The sequence below is a fragment of the Myzus persicae genome, unplaced genomic scaffold (genome assembly GCF_001856785.1).
Source record: "Myzus persicae strain clone G006 unplaced genomic scaffold, MPER_G0061.0, whole genome shotgun sequence".
NCBI lineage: Eukaryota > Metazoa > Arthropoda > Insecta > Hemiptera > Aphididae > Myzus > Myzus persicae.
The window spans coordinates 41,077-64,564 of NW_019104026.1; the positions used below are offsets into that span (position 1 = coordinate 41,077).

General features: G+C 27.2%; 1 protein-coding gene across 2 annotated transcripts in view; it reads right to left on the reverse strand.

Moving 5' to 3' along the window:
- Window positions 1–230: 230 nt before the first annotated feature.
- Window positions 231–23,488, reverse strand: part of LOC111037751 (alpha-1,6-mannosyl-glycoprotein 2-beta-N-acetylglucosaminyltransferase) — a 28,931-nt gene continuing 5,673 nt past the window's right edge. The window contains exons 2-10 of one of the 2 annotated variants that reach the window (XM_022320492.1): window positions 8,506–8,667; window positions 8,098–8,312; window positions 6,466–6,678; window positions 5,872–6,113; window positions 5,549–5,694; window positions 4,271–4,428; window positions 3,968–4,072; window positions 1,340–1,554; window positions 231–1,271 (exon numbers count right to left, since the gene is read on the reverse strand). In XM_022320492.1, the coding sequence (XP_022176184.1) occupies window positions 1,061–1,271; window positions 1,340–1,554; window positions 3,968–4,072; window positions 4,271–4,428; window positions 5,549–5,694; window positions 5,872–6,113; window positions 6,466–6,678; window positions 8,098–8,312; window positions 8,506–8,551 (1,551 nt within the window). In that variant the 5' untranslated portion in view covers window positions 8,552–8,667 and the 3' untranslated portion in view covers window positions 231–1,060. The remainder of the gene's footprint in view (window positions 1,272–1,339; window positions 1,555–3,967; window positions 4,073–4,270; window positions 4,429–5,548; window positions 5,695–5,871; window positions 6,114–6,465; window positions 6,679–8,097; window positions 8,313–8,505; window positions 8,668–23,488) is intronic. The other variant, XM_022320494.1, reaches the window with a different exon arrangement.

A 23,488-nucleotide genomic window follows, 5' to 3' on the forward strand; every position in this document is an offset into this window, starting at 1 on the left:
ATTGACTTTCACTATTAGATAACTATGAATGAAATTGCTTCAAAAATGATTATTAACTAATTATACTAAATAACATAAATAATAAGCAACAGCTAAATTTATTAAAACTTGTTTGAACCTACAAAAAATATTTTGATACTAAATTTTTTTTTTTTTTGATTTAACTAATTATGTCATTTTCTTCTTCATTATATCTAAATTGGAAAAAGTGATAAATAAATAAAAAAAAGTATAACAAATTCATAAATTTATTTTCATGCAATTCTTGCGGATTACAATCACATTTGAAACTTAACCTAATGACTATTGATAGTTGGGAAATGAATGTAACTAAAAGTTAAATATTGACTTTAAATGACTAGAAAGTTAATCTCAGAGTTGTACATTTTCATTTCAATTTGCATTGTATTATGTTTTAACAATATGTTTAATGAAGTGGAATGCTGAAGCTAAATAATGAAACACAAATTAAAAATACATAAGTGTTAACTTGTATCACAAAATACAGTTTTATAGCACATTCAAATTGATGAACAACTCTGAAAACCATACAAAAATTGGTATGTTCAATTGGATAAAAGTTATTTATTTTTGTGTCAATATAAAACTTATCAGTTATGTCGACAGTATGTTTCAAAAATCACTGGGGTATATAAATTCACGCCAAATAGTCAAACCAACAGTGACATTTAAAAATGTCATAAATACATTAATATATAAATAATGTATTAGTTATCCAGCCTTAAACATAACTTATAATAGTTGCCGTACTACATAAAAATAAAAATTCTTGAGCGCAATTATGGCAACACATTACATAAAAATCAAACTTCACCCAATATAAAAATAATAAGGAATAAATAAAAATAAATAGGTAATAATAATAAAAAAAAAACAATAAAATAAAATAAATAAGACTTGGTTCAAGCATAGACATAGCAATACTTATTACAATATTGAGTATTATGTCTACGCGTCTAGGAGGTCTATCCTCCCATGATATATAGGAACTTGATCTATTTCTTTAATATAATAAATATTAAATACTAATTGCCAAATGTCAAAATTGGCGGTTTACCATTCGCAAACATAATTCATGATCACGCACATCACCCCATCCACCATTTCCTTTGCGCAGTACTTTTTTTTTGATTGGTGCATATGTCACTTCTAATTTTTCTGGAAATAAATATTTATACACAGAACTAAGCAGCTTTTGAACTTTAGCTATGAGTGCCATATCGAAACAACTTTTTTTATGATGAACACCACTATAATACAAGAAAAATATTTTACATTATTATTTATGTATAAGTGTCTTAATTTTATAATCACTTACCATTCACCAATATGAAATACTCTAGGAGCCTTGAGGACAAACACTTTAAATTCATGGCTAAGACAATTATTGGATACACCCTGAAGACTCCAGTCCCAGTTGTAATCATCATACTTGCAGAATGTGTCAGCACAATCGACAAACTGTTTCCAAACAGTCCGGTTATACGCCATACCCATATTATGCTTGCTGCTAATCCATTGAGAAATTTCAGCCTAAAATATTTTAAATATTGCACAAATACAATTAGTTTAAATTTAATTAGAACGGATGCATATAATTTAGAGAAACATTTTTTTATATTTATTATTAGAAAATCTAACACAAAATGTAACAATAAATCTACATGCTTAAAAAAACTCTATTATTATAAAAACATACATATTACTAATAATATTAACTAAGGTATGCTATGCAATTATAATGCAATACATTAATTTAAGTAGTTCAAGAACCGGCTAATGTTAAATAAATCAATACACTTTTATTGCAACCTCTGAAAAGAGTCAAATATAAAACAATTATTATTCATTAACCTCTTTTTGCTTTTAAATTAATAGATATCAATTTAAATTGAACACATTATTAATGGTTTACAAGCTTAATAATGCACAATACAATAAGAGTAAGAAAAACCTATAAGTAATGAGTAGTTATGCTAAGCTCTCTGGTTTCTATGAACACCTAATTTACAAGTGTTACATTACCTACACAATATTTAATATACTCAACAAATAACTAATGATTGTTGCTACATTGACTTATTTAAATGTTTAAATTAACATAACTAAAACAGTTAAGACATTTAAATAACACATGATAAAGTACTGACTTTTATATCATATGAATTAACAGTAGAAAATGTAATTTACTATAGGTATGTAAACTATTAACTAATAAATATATGTTTAAAGATATATATATATATAGTTTTAGGAGTCTAGGCCAAAAAGGTCATTAAATAATATTTTTATCAAAATCAACAATAGTATTAGTGTAACCACGGTAACGAGATTAAAAAGGGACGGATAGACACAACGACATAAAAGTGTTTTCACAGAATTTTCTGAGTTTTATATAAACTTTTTTAGAATTATAAACTTATTTTATACAATGATACATATAGTAAATTTGATAATTAATACTGTTTTCTTTCCATAAGACGGATTAATGATTATTTATCAATGAATAAAAAGTATTAAACAATACAATAACTTACAACTTTAAGCCTTTAAGCAAGCAAATAAATCATACCAATAATCAAAATTTGTTTTGGTACCTAATTATTAATACTTATATCTCATACAACTACAAATAACTGGATGATAAGAATTTGAAGAATTTCATACCATGCTTGATAAAAATTTAAACTATAAAGAAATAAAATAAATAATAATAGTTTGTAAAAGTTGAAAGTTCCTTAAGATTAAAAATATTATTTACTTTGTAAGTTTATTTCAACTTGAGTAAGTTTACTAGGGTTAATATTCTCATTTGGTCTATATTGTTATGCAATTGTGTATGTTATATATTCAATATTTAGTATATTAGAGAATATTTTTCTGAAAAAATAATTGCAGGTGTACTCAAAAATAGTTTATCAAAAATATAATTAACTCAATTTATTTCAAGTAATAATAGACTTAGTATTTATAATTTTTTATACAATTATTATGCCATCCGATTTTTATAGATGTTGCAACATGCAAGTATACATTTTTAGCAATTTTAATAATTAAGAATTAGTTTAATTGTTGTTAAATTGATTTTTATCATACTCTCTCTAAGTATATGATCATAATTAAACACAAAAAATTTAATTAAAAGATAAATTTAATTAGTTTGATTAATCAGTTTAAGAGAAAATTGAAATTATCAGCCACTTTGACCACTACTAAACCCTGAACAAATATTATTAATCGTGCAAAACAGACATTAAAAAAAAATTACATTAAATGTATTAAGTAGGTAAACACCCACATCAATTGGCGAAATAATTGCGTGGTTTATTGTAATGCAATTTAAACAGTTTTATTTATTTAGGTGGTTAGGTACATGTCCACAAATTAATTATTGTATTTAGCACAAAACTCATTAAGATTGATAGCCGATTGGAATACTTTTTACCTTATTCCTTAAATTAAACGTATTGAAAAACTGCATGACGGGCAAGTCGCATGGAGGCTTCTAACTAATAACCAACAGTTCAAGGTTAATGCACCTAAATTACTAAATATACTCATGAAAAAAAATGTATTTTGAGCAATCTGCTTTCTAAATAATTTTTAAGTCATGTTGCACAATTTTCTATAAGTAAAATGAAAAAGGTAATAAAAATACAACCAGGCGAAAAACTATAAAATACGTTGGATTTTTTTAAAGTATAATGATATTAAACAGGTAGCGATTTCTGGTTAAAAGTAGGTAGGCATGTATGAAATGTGCATGCAGATATTTTTTAGTCAAACATGAAAAGAAGACATTTTTTGACGGGTATAATTTATTAGGTAATACATGATGGAAAAAATTACTAAAGCTCAAATTGGGTTATTGGAATAATTAATACAATAAGATAATAAATACATGCAAAAAAACAAATATAGGTACAAAAAAGGAAAACTGTTCAACCTTATCATAATGTGAAAATGAAGGAACTATTTTAAAACTCCAAGACGGCGGTGTTAATTCTGCAGCAAATATTTGCTGTCGACGTATTACCCTTAAAATATCCTTCTATAATGTCGATTTTATTTTTATACATTTATGTAATGTATTGGGTGTGTTTCAAAATCGATCCGAAACCGCAGCAGTCATAATGAAAAAATTATCAATGAACACCATATTATATTCAACATAAATTTCACAGGGGTCAAGGTTGTCATATTAAACGTATGTAAATATTAAAATAATTGATAAAATATTATAACGCACCTTTGCTTCTCCGTAAAAATTATACGTTTTCAAGTATGTTCCTAACGACAACATACTGCATTGTGGGCACGCTACACTACACGATTTTTCCATCAACTTAAGCATGTATATGAAATCTTCTGCTACATAATGGTCGTCTTCCAAAAATAAAATCGGGCCTGTAAATGACATGTAAACGATATAGAAATGTCGTTCGGGACAATCCCCAAAATAATGCATTCACAAGCAAAAATATAACGGAAAAAAAGTCTAATGATACTTATTTTTGATTCTAGAGATAATGTAAGACAAAAAATTAATGAATAGTTTAAAATTAATCGTATTCTCTATAACTTGCAATAACGAGAGTACACAGTGATTAACCAATCATCTTCATACCTAATTTTTCATTGAACAATGAATTTATTCAAAGACAAGTAGACGGGTCGCAGGGTCGCTATAATGCTTGTACATTGTAGGTATTTATTGCTATTGTTGAGGACCACGTAACTACTAAACCTTTGAATTCTAAGTACCATGTGGCGATAATAACTTATTTTTTAAAATTAAAATCACCTATTTTTTTCTACAAGTCGTAAAGTAATTTTTTTTTCGAACATGTTGATGCATAAAAATTGAAATTTGAACAAATAGTTTTTGAATTATGAGTTATTAATTTTTGCATATTAAGAATAGGTCAAAGATAACAGGTTTAGAAGTGTGAGCTATCGTGATTCGAAAATTATAGTGATTAATATTAATCTGTTAACAATTTAAATTTTATAAAAACCATCCCAGTATAATAAGTACTAGATTAAATATTAGATATTTTTTATAGATTTGTAAAACCATCTTTAAGAACAATTATTATCCATAGTTTATACATTTTAAAAAACTCAGAAAGACCTCGTTCAATTATTATTGATTTAGAATTTAGATACATCAACATTTAAAAAAATGAATTTGATTCATGACTAACGATAAAATAAGGTTAGTTTTTAATTTAAAAAAGGATATTTTATTGTCACAGCCAACAGGAGTTTAAATAGTGTAAAAAATCAGAATTTGCATATATTCATTATTAAATGAAAAATAGGGATTGTCAATGGTCATGCAACGTTCATCCTATACAAATATATTTTATTGATGATTTCGAAACTCTCCCAGCAAAAATTAACCGTCGTAGTATTCGGCCACCGCTAAAATGTATACACAATATGCAATGTATTCCCACCACTGAATTCGCCGCCACACATTCGACGACCTGCAGGGGGGCCAAGCGTCAAGTCCGTTACATACCCGAGTAATTACCGACGACGTCCAACTCGTTGAACACCCTGTTTGCTTTCCACCACCAATGATGTTTGGTTTGGGTGAATTTTGCTTCTCGATAATGACCGTATTGATCCGGATGCATGGCGTTGATACACTTCCGTTTAATTGCTCTATGTGCCGCAATGGAAAACAAAAACAGAAAGAAAAGAAACACACGTGGAATTTATAATGATTTATTATAAGTATATGAATTATGATTTATGACTTTATGAGGGTGCAACGTTTTTCAATATTATTATATTATTTAGGCACCTATGATAAACATTAAATTTTATTGGAATAATTACTCGGCTTTGGTAATGTCCCTGGGGCAGTCTTCCGGAGATTCACCAGGAAACGTACCCGGATGCGTTTGTATGGAATACGGATAGAATATCTGCATGGTTTTGCAAAAGTCGATCATCTGTATCAGTTCGTTTATTTGTTCGTCATAATGGTCGTGACTGAATATTAGTAACGCGTTTTCGATGCCTCTCGCCCTTGCCAGACTCACTATGGTGTGCCGAAGATACATAATACGAGTGTGGACCTAATTAGCAATTAATAATAACAACGATAAATAGTGTTCGACATAAATCTAAACAGGCCATTGTTGAATTATGACAATATTATAAAAATACCATATCATTATAGTCTATCATTTTCCGGGTCGATGATTCAGTGTGCATACGAAAACGTATATAATGAATCTCATACAATGTATGGTTAATAACAATAATAATAACAATAAACATACACACACACACACACACACACACACACAAATTTCTGTACGAATTAATTATAACACACAAGTATGCACTCAGCGTCTGCGACCATGTATAAATGTATAATGTATATAACGTATATTATATTATATAACAAATAATTTAGTTGCATACTTGAATGACAATGACTAGAGAATCGTTTTGTAACGGGCCGTATACGTCTTCGTTGAGGACGACCTGTTTGGAGTTTTGCTGATCGATCAGACGTCGTATTTCGGATGCGTTCAGACTGGCCGTCGTCGAAATGTGTTCGCTGGCGTTTCCGGGCAGTATGGCCTGGTGCGGACGGTCACGCTGGGGTAACGCGACCAAGTACTTGTGCAAATGCTGTATCCATAAAATATACGAATACGAAATTAGAAGACAAAAAAAAATTCGAACAATAGAACAATACGTTTTTCTTAAAACCAAATTTAGCTCATGCATTCACTTAGTCAACGGATTCCAACGAGTTCATCTTGCTAAATTTTGTTTTATTAAAAACTGAGGTTTTGTATAAAGTATAAAAGTATATAATAAACTACCGGATCCGTTGTGTACTTAAAAAGTCAAACGAAATTAAACTTATGGGTCGGGCCCTGACATTTAAAACTCTTAAATCCACCACTGGTTACGACATAATATGTTACATTTATAATTTATATATACAGTACACACCATCATACGGTATACAGTAATATACATACACGTATAACCTACGTGTATGTACGATACGATTCATACGCGGAATGTATTAAAATCGATATAATTTTATATCATACAAGGGAAACGAAATTGAACACGCGTATCCGTCTGCGGTTTGATTTCAAATATCCGGTATAGTGCAAAGTAGTATAGCCTATAATATATCATTAAAAGAGGACGAAACAGATTATAATATACAGCGTGAATATTAATTGGAGTAATCAATCTTGATTATAATAAAATGGTACTTTATTTTGGGTGAGCTAGCTGTTGAAAACTAAGGTAAACAGAATTTATTTGACATCAAAATAAATACTTATTAACTAAAAGTAAAACAAAAAATAAATTAAAATGTTTTCGTTATAATATTATATTATTATAAAACACGTAAAATATATTTACCAAATTATTTGGTCTTAAAGGTTATTCATTAAATTTTAGTGTGTCGCATTTATTTGGTTTAAGTTGGGCGTGGGGGTTGTCATGATGAAAGGTTGGAAACCATTGTTGTAACTTGTAGATAATACCTACTTATTTTCTTAAAATGCGAACCACCCTTTTTTCGTGTTAATTATTAAGAGTGATCTTAAACCACGTGACTACTTCTTTTGGTGATAATATATAATATTATATTAAAAGATGATAGTACTTACCACCATTCACATTTAATATAGATGAGCTATAAAATCGGTGGAGTCAGTAATAATTAATAACTGATGCGTAAGAGCAAGTATTGGATAAATAAATTGATTATATCGATTAGATGTTTTTCGTATAACTTAATGGAAGCCACACCGAACACTTGTAAATAATAGGAACCAAATTTAATACATAATAGTTTTAATCAGTTAAAAGAGTTTATCACTCTTATGAGGACTTAAAATACATAAGCATTTGAATTCGGATATTATATTATGCATATTAATGTTACACGCTGATAATACATATTATGACGTATTTATGGCACTCCTGTACGCACAGTATACGTACTAGCAAGGAGTGTATACTGCAATGCAGGTAGGTATAATTATATTATTGTTTGAATGTATATAAAAATCGCACCTGTGGAACCAGTTGCAACATGGAATCATTAGCATCCAGCAGTCCGTCTGGCTTGGCCAGTATCTGTATCGTCTCGTTGTCGGCCACGTCAGACATGTGCATTTGTACCCAGAAGAACGTGAGACAAAATATCAAAATGACGGTGCGCAAGCAAACGCCGATGCCCAGCTTCCGGCACACAGCGATGATTTTTTGCCGCAGCGTCCGCACCACGTCTAAATTTATAAATGCGCAATAGCAGAACATATTATAGTACAATATAACATATGCATATTATTAGTATTATTATAGCTACGTTATGGCATCGTTATAATATTTAATGGGCAATAAACAAGCCACCTAATGTTAAAACGATATCAAGAGAAAAAATGAGTTTATAATGTATAATAATTATGTATTGAATCTTACCGATCGCCATTCCAAAATTGACTATTTCGGTCAATTTGTCAACCATTCTTTCACGTGTCCCCTGAATGTACGTACAACGCAAAAACCCAAAAACGACGGACACGGATCGAAAAGTGGTTCATCCGTCGAATGCACGTCCTCGGTGCTATGACGGTTTTGCTCCTTAAAAAATAAAAATAAAACACATTTTACAGTAAACTATCGGCTATCGGCAGGTTTGTTATGCAGGTACAATAAATGTTTTGGATAAAAACTTAATGTAAATGTTGCATGTGTCGTAGGCATATATTATACGAATGTTCAATAAAAATACAACGTATCTAGAGTAATCAACTATTGCAAATACTATGTAGTGTGTACTATGCATAAGTGTACTAAGGTATAAAGATTGAGTTGAAATACATTATTATTATTATTATTATTATTATTATCTAATTGTATTTAAATACTATGTAATATTGTACATAATATAATTTCTTTTAATAACAGAATAATAGTATTTTTGTTCCATTTTGTATTTTGAGAATTTTGCTTATTATCCGTGGTTGCGTATACGTTACAACCTATTCCGCGGATAATCGAGAGTTTATTGTATTATTAAACTTAACCTAAAACGATTTTCAATCATTAAAATCTAATTTATATACAAATATGGAATTAGCCTAATTGTATGAACCAACAGTTATTTATTAGATTTTCATCATAATATTATAAACAAAAAATGTTTAGTAGATACACCTATCATCACTTTTATCGACCGTCAACTCCTATGGGTAATACCTACTACAATTCAAACGCCACAGTGGTTGATTCACTAATACGCATTTAATGTAATTAACACTTTGGTTTCCTGTTTTTATTTTTTTAGAACACAACAATTGTTAATAACAGAAATTTTTTTTTATATGTATAGAACTTTGTATTGTACCTACTACTTACTTAGAATACAATATTATTGTCATTAGTTATTTATATATGGACTTTAAAAATCGTATTATAATTATATACGATTAAATATTCTAAGCTTGAGTATAAATAATTATTCAATAATTGGAGATGCCTATACTTCTAATGTATGTAGAGGATGTGTTGCATTTAATAATCAGGAAAGTTAAATTATCTGGAAACCGCCGTTTCACATACAGCCGATACGACAATATTGCCCATCGATCAACATTGTATTAAAAATCAAGGACATTTCACGGAATGTTGAGAGCTTAAGAAAATATATTAAGATTTTCAAATGCCTATAATAATTATTTGAAATAATTCAAATCTAAATATCTATGAAATAAATATTAATTGGTAAATATACAATTGCACGAAGTATTTCAAAAAACGTCTACATTTTACTTAAAATACTTGAACAAATAAGATTAACCTTGTTATATTTTGCTAACTATACAAAATAAATAAAATAGATCCTAAGTTATCATATTATATTTTTTTTAAGATTTACAATTTAAAAAATGGAAATTTCGTTTGTTTTTTTTTATGTCTTATTATTAAATTTTAACTTATAGCGTCTAAACTTGACATTGTAATATTACCTATAATATACTAGTATATATTACATATGAATGTTCAAAATTGTAAAACATTAAGTATTTTGTTATATACATATTATATAGTTGTTCTAGGTATATAATATTAGATTATAACACCCAGTTTAATTTAACATAGATAGCTGTTTTACTTTTCAGTTTCACAAAAATGTTTTTCATTTTTATATTTTTCACACCATAATAAGCTATATTTAAGAATAAGTTGGTACTTTATTATAAACCTTAACTATCATTGTTGAAAACTTGAAACGCCTGCAGTATATAAGAATTTTGAGAAAAACTAGATTTTAAGTTTTTTTTTTTAAATAAAACAAAATTTAATTCTAAGATTCAAAATTACAATGATTCCATTCAATGAATTATATCATACTATTGACTATTGAATAAGGATACTGAAATATTAGTCATGTTCTCGTCGTTAGATAAATGCTAACAGTTAGTCGTAAAATATAATATGGTGGTTATGTACCCGGAAAGGAAAATAAATTATCGACAGGCAAATCAGAACAAAAAAAGTAAAAGAAAGAAAACCGTCAATAACAAAATTATGCCGAAGTTGTGTCCGTAATGAGATATTCATGGGGTTTTAGGTAGAAACGAGAATGTTTTTTTTTCAACCCTTAGTTTTCGTTCAATTTAGTTTTGGTCTTGTCCATTTTCGCAAACACACTGTTCATAGTAATATAGTACGTTATACTACACAATCTCTCTCTCTCTCTCCCTCTATTTTCCTCTCTCTTTTCATCAGAACAATGTTTCGAACGTCAATTTCATTGTATGTACTATGCACAACACATAGGCACACATAGTAGAAGAAATGTGTTGCATATAAATACGTAAAAACAATACAAGTTGATTATCTAAAACGAAATGTAGTTAATATAACTTTTTTATGGTAAACATCAAAACCATATGCTGACGACAGGTGATCGAAAGAGTACACTTGACTATTTGTTAGCGAAACTGCAGACTTATGACGACATTGTTGTCTAATCGACCCACGCGTCTACGCCCACGTCATGTAGTTGACAACTTTAAAGCTAGAATTTACTTTGAACTATCTGTTCAATCAAATAACATACTATATACTCTCTAATATCAACTAAGAGATAGGCTACTGTAATACTATATTAAGTGTAACATACTATGTAATTTAAAGCTATGATAAATAATGTGTTATGTACAACATCTCAAAAACAAAATAAAAATGAACTAACTAATTGCTTCAAAATCTCTGAACAATAATTAAGTTATATTGTATTAGTAGGGCCAGGAATTCAATGCAAAGTGCCTGATTGGAAGAAGGCGTTTTAGAACAATACATTTCAGAAGTACACAATTCGATTATTGTAACAGTATTTCAAAAGTGGAAGTTTTATTTTGCATTTTTAAGCATTTTACGAGTTTTTAGTGTAAAATTCAAAATATTATATCAACAAATTGTATTAGTATTAACAGGTATAAAACAGTTGAACGTTGAATTTAACATAATCAGTTTTATATTTTTGAATGTTGAGAATACACAACCGAAATAATGTAGCGATGAAAAACCATCGGCAATAAGTCTTTTCGACTTTGTTCGATAGAATTATTAAACTTTCTTAAAAAATAAATATTATAAAATTTATTTTTTGTAACCAATGAAATAAAAAAAAACGTCAGTCCATTTTCTTTAGGCGTAAATATACGGTCTTCATGAAATATAAATTAGTATTTAGTAATAATGTATTATGAAGCAAACCACAGTAATTAGAAATTAGAACACAACAAATTAAGAATGATGAATCAACGACTAACAACAAAATAATTTAATATAAACACTTTTTATAAAATGGTACCAGTTCAAGAAAAAATGAAAGTAAGTGTAAAAAAATACGAGATAAAAACAAAATAAATAAATCCAATAATTTAAAAAAACCTCCACAGGAAAAAACTAATCAGAAAATATGCTTAAATATAAAAATTAAATACTAATATAATACGTAAATTATAAATATACATTATACATAATTCAAGAGAATGATATATGTAAATTATTAAGTCCAATAAAAATATAATTTTCTATTTAACACAACTTCTATAATAACATAAAATAACTATTTTATATTTGAGGAAAACATAAAAAAAATAAACAAACAAATACTGTTCTTTTTTTCTTCAATGCAGGATACAAATAATTTAGATTCCTGGACATTATTTACGTAAAATTTATTTATGTAATTTATTTATACTAAAAAAATCAAAAAAATTACATTCATATAAAACTTACATATTTTCTATACCTGCAGTATTAAAATTGTATTAATTTATATTTATGGATTTTATAAACTTGAGATCAAAATAACTTTTATTGAAACGTAAACAATTTTAGCATTTTTCTGTTTAAAGAGTAAATATTTTTGAATTTTTCTATCTGCAGTATAAAGAAAAATAGTAAAGCATTTATACTCAAACATAATATGAGTACAATTATTATTTCCTTCGAACTATTTTTATATGCTGCATAATAATAAAAACATATACATATAATTTTATTAAATTTCATCAAATTACTACTAAATACACAAGAATTTCTCCTTTACAATAATAATATCAAATATGTATATAAATAATTATAATATAGTAGTATCATATTTTAAAACTATTTAAGAAGTTACTATTATATAATATAACAGTTCGTATTTTAATTTTAATTTGTTTGAGTACTATCACTTATAACAATAAGTTATAAATAATTTATATTGAATTACGTTCAAGAAGACGCTATAGCTGCATGTGTTGTCTCCATTTTACAAATGTATAACATAGGTAGCAAAAACTGTTTGGCGCGAGAAAGAACCGAGAAGGCTACAGAGAAATAAGAAATCAAATTTACACCACGAATAGAGAAGAATTTCAACTGTGTCGTATCGCTTTTATTTTTTCGTTAAGACCAATATACCAAAAGCTATTTAAGTTTGGAAAACGTTAAAATATTAGATTTTTAAAGGTAATATAACTTTTTTTCTTATTAATAATATCAAATAAATAAAAACGTTAAGACACAGAAAATATTATCTTTTATATTGTGTAAACCTTTAGTGTCTCTACAAGGACCACAGACTGTGTGATAATACCCCCGCAAAACAGATTTTGCTATATGGTGTACATTTGTAAGACAAGGACAACACATGAATGGCTATAGGAAAAAGCTTGGTTACTACAACATTTATTTCTGCTTGTAATATATGCATATTTTGTTATACGTTTACTACAAATTTGTTTTATTAGTTCTCTAATAAATTTATATTGAACGGTCACTGAGATTACAGATCCTAATTTGGTGGGGGAAAAGTCACCGATTACAAGTAACAAAATTCTTGTTAATAACTAACAGTTTTTGGGACATAACATAACATTTTAGAAAACGAATTATTATAAGTATTATATATTTATATTATATAATATATTTTTTATAGAAAATCAATATCACATTTTACTAATTTATAATAAACTAACATACTATACACCGGATTCAATTAAAATGTTTTTTTTTATGTATTTCGCTTATCATTATTATACATTCTTCAAAATATCTAAAATATTATAATTTTTACAAAAAATAAATTGTATAAAATGTTTCCAGAACAATTAAAATACATTGATACCGTTTTCTTAAATTTATTATGATTGCAATATAAAATATTTATAAGAACAAACGATTATTCTTAAATAATTTATGTGACAATTTGAGCTCTAAAACCAACATCATTCAAATCAAATCTGGAGTTCTAACGTAACAGAAATTACATTTTTCATTAAATATTGTATTAAAACATTTAGATTTTAAATACCTAATGAATATTTTCTGTACTTACGTCCAATAAAAGAATTTACTTTAATTAATGAATCATGAAGTATATTAATTGTAAATAAACAAACAATATAAAAACGAAAGATGTTCCAATAAACCAGTTAACTTTGCACTTTATATAATTACTAAATTTAACAAGAAAACAGGTGGTTTTGAAGATAATATACATCATATGAAATATGTCTTAGGTATATAATCCAGATTCTAATCACTATCATTTGTAGTTATAAACACTAATTAGACAATGCCTGTCATCTCTAATCTCTATTATTACTTATAGATTATTAAAACGTAAATATTTAGATACTTCAACAGTTTTTAATACTCATTAGCAATTAAGAGGTACTATCTACCATACTAAACATTTTATTTTAAAATAAAGACATCAAATTATAATTAATAAAAATTAATTTCATCTTTAAATTGAATACAAAATAAATTTACTCCAACAATAATAACTATAAAAACACACTATCAGTCAAAATATGAATAAAGTTAAAAAAAAATTTCGGTCACTGTTATAATCACGTAATATATCGTTATTATTATTATTAAAACCATAAAACTCGAGGGTTCTATTAAGTATCTATAAAAATTTGTACTAAATAATTTTTTTTAATAATTCAAGGATCTATTTAGAACAATTCCAATGATACAAGACAACCAATTTCTATTTAAATTAAATTAAACTAATAATAAATTCATTATTTGTATCCTTGACATTTTATTCTTTTAAATATTAAATTCATCCAAATTATGTACACATTTTCCTCACTTATTTTAGTAATGTCATTACCAAACAAGGACCTAATGACATTGAAACATTTTAAATAACTTACATATTTTTCATTAAAAAGAGAAAAACTTTTTTTCAGAACAATAGTAAAAAAAAACAAAAACCACAAGTTAGGAATGGATTTTAATTACGATTTAAACACAAAATCTAGTGTCCTTAATCAACTTGACATCGTGCAGTAAATACACTTTTCCGGTATGCATTCTATAGCATTAGTTTAAAAACAAAATGTCAAAAAAATATAACCATGTCATATTTATACAATAAATAATAATACTATTAAAATATTATCTTAATACCTAAATTAGTTGTTGAACACTATAACAAATGTTTTCAAATTTTAAAACAATGATCAATTCACGATGGTAAACAGTTCTGAGCAAATCTCGGTTTACTAAAAATATGGTCTAGATTTTTTTTTAAATCATATATTTAAAGTACCTACTATTAAAATTCAATTCCTAACCAATGTATAAATAAGAAATAAAACTTTTATTTCGAAAAGTGTTTGACAGAAACTTCATAAAAAAATTACAGTAATGACGTTATTGTAAAACTAGCTAACTCCCTTGTTTCACTCGAAGCATATATATATTTCAAAAATCTACAATTTTAATTAGAACGAAAACGTAGTAAATGAATAATTTGTGGTCATTTCATTATACATTATAGCATTTAAATACGATTCATTCTCAATTTTCATTCCTGTCAAAACTATACACAATATAGTATAACATTATTATACTTTATAAATTAAAGTTTTAAAATATTTACATAATCCCAAAACTAAAAGTGTACTCACGACAACAAAAAGTATATTGTATAGCACTGCACAGGATCTAAAAAATCTATTATTTTAATTGTGTTAGTCGATACATTAAAACCATTTCCAGGGTGGGACAGAGCCATATTATCCAACGTAAAACAAAACTACGCTGCAAAGCCATAAATAAATAAAACCTAAACAAAATAAAGTATAAATGTACAGTGTACAACGTACGAGTGAAAATACTTAATCGGATAAAGCATGTATATTCGGCGTAGAACGTCAATTATTTATCTATTTTTCTAGTAATCGGCATATTATTAATTTTGTTAAATGAATTACTAATAAGTCAATCTCGTTGGTAACATTTTCACAAAAACGTTGTCGTACATTTACAAATCGCCTTTAAAATGTCTGACTTCCAACCTCATTCTTTATATAAATATAAATATATTTCACTGAAGATCAGGGATCTTCAACCAGGAAGTCACGACCCCCTTGAGGTCACTAATTTATTATTTAGAGTGCTCAACACACTATAAAATATATGCAAGTACTTACAGAAGAAAAAATATGTTTAGATGCTAAGACAAAATTAAATTTTTTATTTGGGGGTAGTCACGTTAAAAAGTATAAAATCAACGATAAAGACAAACGGGAATCTATGTGACGTGCGTTTATGATTTTCAACAACATTGATTTCTAAAAACAGTAAAAATGATAAAAGCTTAACAAGTACGCAAACCCACAAATTTGGACCTCTCTATAACAACCTTTATGCAAAATCATAAGAATATTTCAAAAAATCAAACCAAATGTTTTTACCTCGTGACGTATAATAACAAACTAAGCTACAAAACCAAATTTACTTAAACATTATATTATTATATATAGGTGTGCGTTATTATACATGTGTTTACACCTACTATTATAATACATAATGTATGAACAGTTGGCGGTTTAACCTCTGTCATTGTCAGGAGGGCTGGGGTATCGGTTAGATTGGGCGATGAAGGGGGTAAAACAACTAGAGAAATTTGCATTTGTCCGTGCACGGACAGTTTAACGCTTGCCGGGTGCACAAAACCTGGAAATACCCCCTCACTCACTCTCGACCAATACCCTTCCGCATGCACCTGAACCCCTAGCCGAATTCACGGGCGGCGCAGCGTTCCAAACAACCGTTGTCACGACAACCCAGCAGTTCAATGTATATAATAATATAATATAACTCAGCACACCGTCTTCGTCTTCGCCACCGCCAGTCGCGTAAATCTAAGCGCATATTGTTTCGACGGCGCAGCACGAACTGCAAACTGCACGAAAGTCCGCACCACACCGCTGCGGCGATGGCAAAAGTCGACAGACGACGCCGCAACCGACTGCCGATCGCTGTCGCTAGATTATATGTTATCATTTACGATATCATGTACAGAGTGTTACACCAAGCAAGCTCATTCACATTTTAACCTTTAGTTGTGCATTTGTTATTATTCAGTTCACCAAATTTTTAATATAATAAAAGGCTATATATTTTTAAGCCATTTAAGGAGTTTCTATCCATCAAGTTACAATATCTATTTTAATTTCTACCATGAACCACCCTAAAAGTCGACGATTAAAGCAGTTTCAGTGCTCCTAAAGGTCATATCAGATACAAAAAACACACACACTTCATTATAAAACCAATATATCCATTGCTCCGTTCAGAATTTAAAAATCAGAGTTTGAATAAATTAACAATTAAAAGATACAATGAGAGTGAGCATGCTTAGGAAATCACCCTGTATATTATGATACGATATACATTCCGAAAGTTATAATAGCGTTATTACGCAGCGTAACATTGTAATAAGTTGGGTAATATTCTAGAACTGCAAACGAAAAATTATAACTAAAAAAACGGACTACACTCAGTCGATAATAATGTGCTGCAGGGTGATTTTGTAATTTTTATTTTTATTTGCGAGGGAATACTTTTAATCGAGTAATACTAATAACAAAGTATTATGGTAAATTCAGGAGGATGCTACAGACGAAAACGAAACAGACCAACGCTCGATAGAATGCGCTGTTAGGTGTTTTTATTACACTATAAATTAAATGTCAGTTATTGTAATGATTATTATAATTTATTTCAAATACGGATTTTGTATTAAACGAAATGATAATCAATAATAAAAATAATAATTATACTGCACTGGCTTACGCTCTAATAGGTGACCGAAGCGAGACGACTGCTCTTGTAGCGGTGTAGAGCTGCAATTCGTAGTTAACGGAAATGCGTGTTAAGACTAAAATAAGTTAACTAAATAGTAATAACTAAATAGTTTGTAGCGTTATTTCGCTATAGGTACGACTATCTTATACTCAAATGTTATAAAAAAAAATGTCTTTCGCAATGACTACCAGTTCCAAAATCGTAGATAAATTCAATAACTCATTTTTTTACACCCATTATTAGCAATACGGCAATACCTTAACGCTATACAAAGCTGTAATTCTTTATTTGACAAGTAAATATAATTTTTTTTAATTTTTAATAAATAGTCCAAAGTGCTTTACTCTTTAGAACTTTTACCAATATCGGTCTGATTTTTACAAATATTTTAAATCTCTAACTGCAGGTTATATCACATATAACCGCATATAACTAAATTATGCTGAAACATAATAAAAAGTAAAAAGTATCTAAACTCTAAAGATGTATCTATTTAACGCATAGACTTTATAAGAGCTGTAACCTAAGCGAGCATAAGCCATGTATGAGTACTTTAGTACTGTGAGTATGTACTTTGAGTTATGAGCAAAAAGCATGAAATAAAATCTTGAGAATTTTTTTTAAAAATTGTTTGAATAATATAATGAGTAATATATTACTATACCTATAAAGTAATTTATGTTTTTCATGGAATTTTAAAATTAATTTTCTTCGCTAGCAGAATTACAAAAAAGGCATGGTACTTTAAATATCGTCCGAATTAAATTTCAAATCTAAATATAGTCTAATGAGCTACCAAAACTTTTGTATAGAAACTCATTTACCCTAAAAATTGTAAGAGACAACCATACAAAAAATACATTTAAAATTAAAACCATCTGCTCAGAATATAAAATATATTTTAAATACTATTTTTAATTTTACTAAGCACTTCATGAATGATTAATGAACATATTATAATATGACGTACTAATCCACTTTCATGTAGATATACATATAAAATATATATTTATATATATTATACTACACAGTATACATGGAGTTTTAGTATTTAATTGCTAAAGATAATTTTTTATGTAATAATGTAACATATAATTTAAAAGTTTCTATGCCTATATATAGGTATTTTTACTATAATTTATATAAAAATAATAAAACACGTTAGATATTTTTATACTTCAAATATAATAATATAATGTCTAGGATTTAAAAAAAGTCACCTGTACAATAATACATGTAGTATCTATATCGATAGTATTTAAAAATTAAATTGAACAGAAGCAAAATAGTAATATTCACTATTATGACAATTATAAAAGACTAATCAGCTGTACAACTGTTGTAACGGTAGCAATTATTTCTGAGATAGAATACTGGTTTCGACTGGGTTTTGAGTCAACAAACGTGAAATAAACTGATAACAGAAAATAATAAACCCATAATATTATATTACCCCCAATGAACACCAAAAAAAAACCCACTCTACTTTAAAAAATGTGAACCCAAAGTAGAAAAGACAAATAAATTAAGGATAAAACTATTCTAACGACTTTAGATTGACAATAAATAATAACTTTGAAATGTCAACCAAAATCTGAAATATGAGTAAAATTAGGTAATTAGATTTTCGAATTTGTCAGATATCGAAGGGTATTATGATATTATTTGTAAATTGTTTGCTATACTTATACTACACGTAATACTTTCAGAGAGGCTACTAATGGGGAGTTTTTTCTCACCTATTTCCTATAAACTTAAGTTTATTTGTGTTCAAATGATTAGCGTATAGTTATGATACTATATTATAATATAATAATAATATTTTTACGTTTTTCCGTGTCTTAATCAAATACAAATATCTTATACATTTTCTATTATCTAATATTATTTATATATTTATTGTTTGGTTCCAAGTATTATTATTCAATTGAAAATACAACCCAAATACATTATATATTAAATTCAATATTTTTATTAGCTAATACATGATAAAATAGAAAAACACAATCAGCAGTAATTTCAAGATACTACGGTTGGATAGGAATAAAAGCATTAAATTAAAGTCGGCACAGATCTATTTATTTGTAAGTGCTATTTTTTCTTATATTACATTTCAACCTTTCGAAGGAATTTAGATGATATCATTTTATGGAAAACCAATAAGTTTTTTAAAAAATCAAACAAAAATGTTAAAATGAAAGTTTATAGCCATGTCTCTGCCATCGAACAAAAATGATTATAATAATATAATAGATATATATAGATTTACCAAACATAATCACTGGTCAATGTGGTTTTGAGTATATTTAAAAATTTCAAAAATCAGAGTTTGAATCAAATTCATTATTAAAGAAAAAAACGCTTGCCAATAGTCAGAGATCGGTCAATATGGTTAAACCAAAATTGTACTTTAAGGAAATTATTGATTGCAAATTAATTTATTGAGAAGATATTAGATTATAGAAGAATATAGTAGGTTGAATATAACTGGTTTTAAATTAAAAGGTATTAAAGCCATTTTGCTTGTTTTATGTATTCAAATAACTATTTATTAAACTTGATAGCGAATAGTGTACCTAATATGAATATTTATTTTCTATGTAACACTCAAACGGTAAAAAACTTTGAATCCAGAAAAACGTCGGTGTGAACAGCCTCCCGCAAAAAAAAAACATTTTCATTTTGAGAGATGGATCTCCAAAACTAGAGAGCGGATTTTGTTTTTTGGGGTCTTGTTAGATTCACGTTGGCAAGGAGAAGTGCAGTAAAGATTTTCAGAACTTTTTATTTAGAAGTAAATTCACTACAGAGCTTTGAAAAAAATTAAAACACATTTTACTGGGCAGTTTTTGATGTTTTTTAGCTTTCCAGCATTGTAATGAATTAACGATTGAGGTTAAAGTTCTGAAAATCTTCACGGCACTTTTCAAAGCTTATGTGAATGTAACAAGACCCCAAATAACAAAATCCGCTCTCCAGTTTCAGAAATCTACTCCGCTAAATGAAAATCCAGCGAAAAATCACTGTTATTTTAACTGCCAAAAATTAAATAATTTATTTTTTAATTTTAAATTTCACATTTTGTATCTAATTGATAATCTCTTTTTAATGAGCCATCAACCAACTTTCTAGCTATCATGGTTTAGAAGAAAAGTTAAAAAATAGACATTTTGGGGCTGTTTACGGAGACGTTTTTGTGTATTCAAATCGTTATACCGCTTGAGTGTGATATCGGATCTCTTTCATTAATATTTTATATTAAAGCTAGCTTAATTAACCACCACTCAATATTACTGAGTTACATTTTTATTATTTTTCTATTTAAAACAAATTCTTCAAATTTTCAAAATTCAAACTTTTTTCATTTTATGACCATACTTATTTGGTTAAAAATCAAGAAATCAAAAATGGGGGAAAGCATGCTTAATGATTCACTCTGTATACAACAATAGTTATTTTAATATTTAAATATTATTACTAGTTAAACTACATTTTTGTTTCAAATAAAAAATGTAATTTGCAGTTAATATAATTTTAAATTCAAAATTGTTCCGTATATACCTACTCCGTTTTATCATGCAATTTACAAACCGGTTACTCCTTTTTAGAAATGCATGTATAATATAAGGTAAATAAAATTACCTAGTCAATATTATATAACTTGGTTTGTATAAGACGTTTCCCAGGTATTTCAATCTTGCTATAATTGCGTTAAACTGTAATATTTAAAAAAAAATATGACAGTACAAAAAAAGACAATTGCACCATAATTATATTAAAATCAGATTTATAATAAATACAGGATGACTGATTTAACGTAAGACACTCGTAATAATGACACTCAAGTGTATTACGTTAATAATATTACGTATTAATATAAACATATTTAAAAAATATTCCCCATGCAATAAAATAAACATAAGTAAATCAATTTATTGTAATGCAGTAGCATTACTAGTTACTACACAGCCATTTTGTAACAATTTCATCTAATTAAATTTTTTTTTAATAGTTAGAGAAGATCAGGAAAGATCGTCTATCGCACACTTATTCTGCGGCCAATAGGCTGTAGGTGGAAATCTCGATTCCGTTTTCGTACTCCGAACTATTTATATTTATATTTTAGGTTTATATTTTTCTTTTTTTTATTATTTATAGTAAGGCTTCAACATCACAGGTCATTATATCCTAGAGTAAATTATAAGTAAAAGGAGAGAAAAAGAATACTTACAAATAGTAGCCCCAATTCAGGCTTAAAAATTATGGAAAATAATTTATACATTGTTAAATTTTATTTACGAGATTAATTTTGGTTAAAAATGTAATAATTTTGGTAATATTGTTTTCGTTGGGCGCTTTTTATATAATCGATTTGTTCTTTATACGGCTGATATATTTTATAGGAAATTATAATAAATACATTTTTATTATTATACGGTGATTATACTTCTTTCATCTTTGTTCTGTAAACCGATGAATAAATATAGAATTAGTGATGAATATAAAATGTGTTTATTATAATAGGTAAAAACGTTATTAGATATATGTAATTATCAATAAACGAATAATAATATTTCGAAGGTTAAAAATAAGGTTTTGATAATTTAAGGAAAAAAAGGATATATAAATCTACATTTAGGTCCTACAGGTAACTATATCAAATGATTTTCTTCTGTAAAGTTAAAATTTAAAAATCTCTTTTTACAACTTACGCGCAATTTAAAAACTTCAAACAACTTTTGTCAATAGACTATTTCTGAGAACATAATTCATAAAAATAACCAGGTTTTAAAAAAATGATTTAAAAATAAACAAAATTATTGTATTTTAGATTCAAAGAACCACAAACTTGAACAAAATAAAAAATATGTGTAGGTAAACCACGAGATGTATTTGAAATATTCTTCAACATAACTCAGTAACTGATGTAAAATCAAAACAATTAGTGAGATGAATTGATATTAAGGACATAAAGTAGGTTCAATAAATTGCGGTCGACATTAAAAACAGGTGTATTGAAGTGTGTAAAGCATATACTAGGTATACAAAACTATTAATTAGTGTCATAGCTGGTAACTTGGAAAATGTAGTTATGACACATTTACAGAAAATTTAAATACTCGATTTTAATATTGTAATACAATATAATAAAATTAATTATATTAAAAAAAATTGGTATATAACTCATTTTACTCATAAATATTAATTTTAAAAAAATACATTTTTGTACACCGATAACCGTTTTAATTACTTGTATTTCTATTGGGTGTTTTACAGAGTGTTAAGTTTTCTTTACGTCGTATACTTAGGTATAGGTTGTAAACCATGAGTTTTTATTGCTTGTTTTAAACATTAAAATTGTATTTCAGACCATTCCAGTGCGTCGGCGAGAAGTCTGAAATTGTGAAATCGATTACAAATTTACCTATTTAACTTGCATATAATTCCATATCATAAGACACTAAAATATATTAAAGACAGTATACAATGATTTAATTATCTTTAATTTTAATCATAAAATCAGACTCTCATACAAGACAGGTAATACATCATGATACATAAAATATATTAGACGAATAAAATTGTCAATTAGGTAATATTATATAAAAAAAATATATCATGGTAAAAAACCACTTGATACGTTCCTAGCTTCACTAAGTCTATGCCAACATAATTTTGAATTATTATAAACAACATTACGAAACATTACGTTTAAACAAACATATTAATATATTATTTACTTTATAAAATATTTGTATGTAATCCTTTAACACATATACTA